Source organism: Pygoscelis adeliae, unplaced genomic scaffold, assembly GCF_000699105.1.
Source record: "Pygoscelis adeliae isolate BGI_AS28 unplaced genomic scaffold, ASM69910v1 Scaffold4, whole genome shotgun sequence".
NCBI classification, from domain to species: Eukaryota; Metazoa; Chordata; class Aves; order Sphenisciformes; family Spheniscidae; genus Pygoscelis; species Pygoscelis adeliae.
In genome coordinates this window covers 10,725,227-10,732,501 of record NW_008824986.1, presented here as the reverse complement: position 1 = coordinate 10,732,501, position 7,275 = coordinate 10,725,227, and the positions used below count along the sequence as shown (strand labels likewise).

The window sequence follows — 7,275 nt, the reverse complement described above, 5'->3', positions numbered from 1 at the left end:
ACAACTTGCTCTCCAAAATGGTTTGAGTGTTATCTCTGTTATTCTCTGGAGACCTCCGTGCATGTCCTGCCTGCCAGTAAAGTCACAGTGCTGATGAAAGCTACGCTTTTCCTTCAGCCTCACATCCTGTGTTATAGAGAGTGGATCCTCTGCAAACCTGCATAGGAATTTGGGATAGATCACTGCTCTTTGACAGCCCTTTCAAGAGCTGAGGGAAAATACTGGCCCTGGAATTGCCCTTCCAGGGTAAAAGGTACAGTGGGAAACAAGCAACCCACAGAGCTGGAGTATTCTAAACCGACAGTTGAAATAAATCAGAATCCCACTGAAAACATGAATATTCACATACACAGGACACCCCTCATCACTGCCATTCAAATCCAGGATGTATTTGTTAGACAATTGCTTTTCTGGGGGTAAGTGCTGCTAACTTTCACTGCGTCATGGTAATACACCTGCAGACGAAGTTTTATGACAATACTTGCCCCATACTTCTCTTTGTCAGAGAATTACCCCTTCCGTGCCCCAGATTGTTGTGTTGTTTTTTTTTTTTTTTCCCCATGAGTATTTAAACATCTAAAGGACAAAAATCAGGCTACCCCTGCTTGCAATGTGAAGACCCTACATCAACAGTGGAATTGGAGGCAGCAAGTCTCTGAACAGCAACAGGAACAGTTAAAGCAGTAATGATAGGCTCTGGAAAGGCAGTTCTCTTTCTGGCTCTCGTATTTCTGAAAATACTATTCATAGCCCCCTGCAAAAAACCGAGAGTGCTATCCCCAAGGTGCCTGAATTTAAGATCAAAGAGAAAACAAAAAAAGTAGATGAGAAATGTGGAATGAGTAGTGGGGCAACTTAGAAAAGGTTTGAACAAACAGTTTTTCAAATTTTTGTATACAAACACACACGTATGAAGACACAAATCCACCATGACACCTATTTACAATGTGTTTAACAGAAGCATGGCTTTGTCATAATTTGCAGTATTGAATGCCTTTTTTTTTTAATGGCCTTGTATAAGGTTTCACTTTGTATGCACTGTTTAGCAAAACCCTAATTGTATTTTGCACTCATATGATAAGAGAAATAGCTAACACCTGAAGTTTGTGCTAAACATCAGGTTGTGACTTTTCCACAGTCTTTACCAAGGATAGGACCATTTACCTTCTTCACCTGAGACTTAACCGGGGATATCATGCTGGATTTGATAACACTTGAAATTTGCTAGAAATTCTTTACATCCCCAACTCCCTTCCTTCCCCCCTACAAGATAAGCACTAGTTCAGTCACAGTATTTGCCTTCAAATAAATTCAGGGAAGTCCTATGGCCTGTACAATGAAATAAAAAAAAAAAAAAAAAAAAAAAAAAAAAAAAAAAAAATCAGACTACATGATTATAATGGTTCTTTCTTGCCTTAGACGCTTAAGACATCTGCAAGTGACTGTCCCAATACGTAATTCTGTTACCTCCCTAGTACATATGCACTCAGTAAGATTAATTGCACTGCACTTCAGCCCAAACAACAGCGAAAATCTTGTTGGATCATCCATGAAATCTTGTTTTATTAATAATGCCACTTATAGATACTATGCGGTTGCATTTGAAGAGTTATCCTGATACTGTCCATGTATCTGGACAGACATTTTTGTTTCTTTTTGCATAACTCTACTCACTAAAGACAGGTATTATACTAAAAGAAAAGATATCCAAAGGAAATAAAATTTCTGAGTCTTGGCGCAGGCGGCCACATCAACATCAATTGAGAAAGACTCTTACCTGGCAAAGGACACCCTAAGATTTCCAGTCTCATACAGATGCTACCTTCTTCAAACCAGGACCGAGGGTTTATACGGATGTAACGTGCAACCAGTGGCACCGGCAACATATTGAGAACTGGGATCTCTTTCTCACTGTTTCCTTCAAAAATCTATGCAGGCCAAACATATGAAAATGGCAAGATCAGTTCTTCAAAAAGTCTTTTAGCACTTTCGGTAATAGAAACAAATAAAGTCACCTGTTACAGCCCCAGGTTGTTGGTGGCCCAGGCCAGAACTGCTCTTCAAAGAGCACAATCCCCCCATGCCCCTCAGAGAGGGGCAAAGGAGCTGGAGCTCCACGCCCTCTCTCTGGCAATAGGTACATGCATGGGCATGACATGTCCTCAGGGATCAGCAGACTCATGGTAACCCTTGTACAGGCCATGCAACAAGAAACATATCATAGGCAAGACTGCTGCCAGCGTGGCATTCACATCCATAGGCAGACACATGCAGATTTGCCATATAGGATATTCTGGGTCCCTCTCTGCATTATGTGATTTGCTCTTAAAATTAGTGGGACCACTGAGAGATGTTGCCTTATAGTCTTACATTGACTAATCTTGCAAATCAAAATTCCACGTGGACAGTCCCCGCTTTCCCATCTCTGCTCTATTTCATAAAACTGTTTCATGATACTCACCACATCTCCAGATTCATTTCTGACAGCAGTCCATGCATGACTGTCATTGCTCACCAATACTCTGTAAGAGGTCACCCAGTTACTCCTTGAAAAAGACAAAGAGCATCTAAGTTATTTTTTCCTAACTTAGAATGACTGCAAATTGTGTTTAATGCAATAAAGCTTGTAAGACTGCTAGCAATGGAAATCCCACTTGGCAAAGTCATGTCAACACCTGGCTGAAAAAGTGACATGCAAATCTAGATTCAACAGATAATTACAAAAGCCTAGCACATAGAAGCAAAAAAACAACAAGATAATATTCTGGGATTCCAGGATTACTGCTCTCCTTTCCTTTTTCTATGCAGAGTTTGGGATAAATGGCTTATCTAAACCAGATGCATCCAGTGTTCAAAAATCTTACCTTTTCAGCTACAGAACATTTGTTGTTTCTGCTGTTATTATCAGAGAGGATGGAAAAAAGTAATAAATCCTCTAGGACGAAAAGTCCGTGAATTTCAACCAGGAAAATTTCCATTTCTTCCAATACAAGAATGACTGGAGCCTGCAGTCATTCCTGTATTTATTAGCAATAGATAAGAACAAAGAGACAATTCTGTCTCTGCACAGCAGAGTCCAATTGATCACAGTACTATAGTGCACTACTACAATATCTAGATCAATCTTCAGTAGGCTGATCTTTCTAGTTGCCTGTTATCTGATTTACAGCAAAATCCCCTTTAATCTAAAAAACCAAAATCTTCATTTGTACTTAAATTATATCTTGTCTGTATTCAGCTAACGAAGACTATGAAGAGAAATAAAATGCTGCTTCCTATATTCTGAGCGGAGTTAAAACTACGTAGCTTTTACGCTGTCTGGGCATTCCCCATGGTAATATGTATACAGCTATGGAGAAGGTAATGCCCTGACTCTCCTGTCATATTTGTTGGTCTGAAAGGGCAGAAGTAATTTATTTTTTTTCCTAACACCTTCCTGGTTTCAATAGGCAGTGACTTGGAAGAGAGCTGTGGCTTGGAGGTATCTTTGTACTGTAAAGTCAGTCCAGGATGATTAAATTCTATTTTCATGTATATAAACTGACCATGCGTATCCAGCAGTCCTCTAGAGCAGTCATTCTTGAACACAGGTTCTTAGCTAAGCTACACAGTCAGTTGCTGGGAGTGAAACCGGGGTAAGGAAAGCTCTTGGGACTAGAAAGAAGAGGGGCAATTTGGGCCGTTATGGGAGAAGCAGCAGAGCATATGGCTCGGAGATAAGGGAGTATCTGGAAGGACAGACACACCTAAGAAAAGCTTCCCCTTGTACTGCACCCATACAAATGCAACTTTGTTTGCTTTTCTTTCTTTTAAAATCAACAAATAATCTTAGCAAACTACCTATGAACACACACATTAACTTCACTGTGCTTATGTTTAAAGGGACAAACTAGCTTTTATGTGTTCACTACAAGAGAGTTAGGCTTCTAATGAAGACCAAAAAAGGGGCAGGGGTGGAACAAGAGCAAATTCATTAGCCACAAGATCAGCCCAAGTTAGTCCAGCTTCATCTCGTACAAAATAGCGACTTTCAAATAATGCCTAAGTCAATGCCATGGCAGCAGAAAACTTATAACTTTAGATTTCTGTCTGCTATTTCATTTTCTGAGTAACAGCGGTCCCACTTACACAAAAGATTCAAACTGACGTCCAGACTTACAATGACACCTAAACCCAAAGATTAGGTAAGCATTCAGTAGGGTTTAGAAAAGCACTTCTGTATGTAGTTTACTAATACTCCCAAAAGTCAAAGATGAGATATCATATGATTATGAAAAAATGACTGAACAAACCCAGCTGTTTTACACACTAAACTAGTCCTTTGCAAATCTTTCACCAGCCTTCTTCAATGAATAGGTTTTGCCATTCATGTTGTTTTAAATAGAAAAATCTTGACTATTGCCAAGCAGAATGAAGTTTTTATTATTGTATTGAAAAGATGAATATATCTGCCACCTGTAATGCACACACTACTTCAACATTTGTTAAACAACTTTAACAAGTTAACAGCCTTCTGAAAATACTAATTGTCTGCCTGTTAGCAGAAAATCTCTTGGGGTAGGAGATTTGCCAGAGATCTGTAAAGTGCCATGCTGGCATCTCAAGTCTTCACGACTGTAAAATGATATACAACAAAATATATAAACACACTGAAGTCAATGTCTAAGTTTCTACTAACTCTTGTAAAGAACTTTATTTTCTTCTCTCAGCTTCTGCAATAACCTGGCAACTGCACCAGAAAATTTCACTGTGATCTTAAGTTGAAGGAAGGCAGATTTACATCTAGCAAAGATGGAAATTACGAATTTTGGAAATGGCCAACATCAAAACTCCAGGAAGAGGAAAAATAACTTTTTCTGATTGAAAAAGAAACCAAGTTTGAGAGCAAAACTCATGGGTGTGAATGGGGGGGGTCGTGTACATATTCAGTGCACATGAAATGGTGGTGTGGGGTTTTTTTGTTTTGTTGGGTTTTTGTGTTTTTGGTTTTTTGGTTTTTTTGGGTTTTTTTAATGTTCTTGGCCATTTTTCAATGACCAAAAGAGGCAATGTTACAAACCAAAAAGACATTATTGCTTCTGAAGTATTACAGAACTTTTTTTACTTCAACTGCACAAATAAGATTATTAGGACAAACACAATACATCCATATTCATTATTCTACACCTGAAAAAAAATTTTCAAACAGAATATCACAACCACATGAAAATAAGATAACAGTGGACACTGTATAATTGAGAATTTTGTAAGAAAATCATGGCATATATAGACAGTTTTTAAGAGAACCAGCTCATTTTATTGGCATAAGAAAATGTTACTGTTACACTAATAATTCCAATCTAGGACTTTTATTCACGATATTTTAATTTTTTTCACTCCCTACAGTTACAAAGGTTCAAACTTCTCCCAAGAGAAAATGTATACTAATCAGTGTACACATATTCCATCTTGAGTGACAGAAGTCTCAGCTGATGTACTCGCCTGCTGAAGGCGAGTACAGAGGCAGTCTGCCAACTAAAATACAAATGGGACTACATCCAGTCTTGTATATTCTCGGTATAGAAGGACTACAGAGGGTCATGGGGCAAGACAAATCAGCGTAATGTATTAGGTCACACACCACATCCTATTAACTGTGCTTGCCTGTAAGGAATAAGCATCCACTTTGCCTTTGTTGAATTGCAGAGTAAAACCATCACAGGTGACCAGATCCTTCTCCCACTGGCCCTAAATGCAAAACCGCTTCTAGGGGCTTAAATTCTTCCCCCTTTTTTCCAACGTCATAAGAAAAACAGCTTCTGCCAATATTAAGAAGGCTGCTGTAAATTCAGATTCCCCTCAGAAATAGCATCTTCTGCCTTGAAATCACATTCCCCATGATGGGGAAGGGGAACGCTGCATGAATTCATGTGTCCAGAGTATCTGGAAAACCAGCAGAAGCTAATGCACAGGGCTTCTGACCAGGCAGCTGAGTATCTTTAAATCCCAGATATTTCTACAGATACATATCAGCAGAAGAGCATTCACATACTAAATCTTCTTGAAAGCTGCAGATTTTCTACACATGTGCAGCACAGGGGTCTGATGCTTCCAGGAAGCAGATGGATGAGTTGCACATGCTCAAATCAACAGCCACTCTGTTTACAGTAAGCACAGTGCTTCCTGGAATTGAAGAGTTTAATACGTACATGGTGCTCAGTTTATTCATGTAGAAATCGAAGGCCTTCAGGAAAATCCATCACAGAAACATGACAGCTAAAGCAAAGTCTTGTGCTAGAAGAAGTATTGGGGAATGTCTTCTGCTTTGTGTTGCTACCTGATGACAGGAAGATCCATCTCATTGGGATTGGGATTTGCAGACATTAATTTCTGCAGCACATCACATCGAATCTTTTCGGGGCCCATCAGCATTGAACAATAAAGCTATCTAAGGAAAGCTGAAAGAAAGCTATAAAGCTTTACAGTACTTAGGATGTCCCTACCGTTGTTTTAGAGAAGCTTTGCTGAATTCTCTCTATAAAATCTCCCTGAACCTACTATTATATTCCTCAGATATTTGTTGGCTTTATAGAGTCAAGGAGACATAATTCAGGGCAAGTCCTATGCCAGTATTCAGAAAAGAGTGCGTTAATTATTGAGCTTTTTCTTGACAGGAAGCTAGGCGATACAGAAGTTATTGCATGACAGTATCTTCAAAAGTACTCGAGGTTACCTCTAGTTCATCATGCTCTAGCACAAAGTGCTACTCACATGACTGCCTCACAAATTTCATCAATGCTAGAAAAGGATCACGAAATACAGATTTGACAGGAATCATTTGGATTCAGGTGCTTCCTATTAATAATCCTTTTTAAAATTTATGCCAGCCTTATGTCCTCAGGAGAAACTTATCTGAAAAATCTCAGTATCTATTGCAAACATTAATCAATTCATTTCACAGAAAGTAAATGCAAAAAATCAAAATATGATTCAAATTCACTTAATGTGATGGATTTTTTAATTATTATTATTAATCAGCTGTTTTTTATTTGTAATGCATTAGCTTTAGACAAGGCGTATTTGAACATCTTTGATTTTAAATTCAGTTTCTTGCGATACATGGAAATGTCCAGCTTGTCCATTTCCATCCAAAAAAAGACAAACTGAGGGATTAAGTGACTTGCCCAGGGACAGAGAGGAAATCTGAATCAAAGTGGAGAATTGAAAACAGATGTCCTGCAGCTGTGGCAGGTTCCTGTCCAGAGGATCAGCTTTTCCTTATGCAACCACATCACC

The 7,275-nt window shown here is 38.8% G+C and overlaps 1 protein-coding gene across 1 annotated transcript in view; it reads right to left on the bottom strand.

Annotated features, from left to right (window-relative positions):
* CPXM2 (carboxypeptidase X (M14 family), member 2) overlaps nt 1-7,275 on the bottom strand; it is a 77,252-nt gene that overhangs the window by 26,018 nt on the left and 43,959 nt on the right. The window contains exons 4-5 of the mRNA XM_009325872.1: nt 2,462-2,546; nt 1,778-1,928 (exon numbers count right to left, since the gene is read on the bottom strand). Of these exons, the coding sequence (XP_009324147.1) occupies nt 1,778-1,928; nt 2,462-2,546 (236 nt within the window). The remainder of the gene's footprint in view (nt 1-1,777; nt 1,929-2,461; nt 2,547-7,275) is intronic.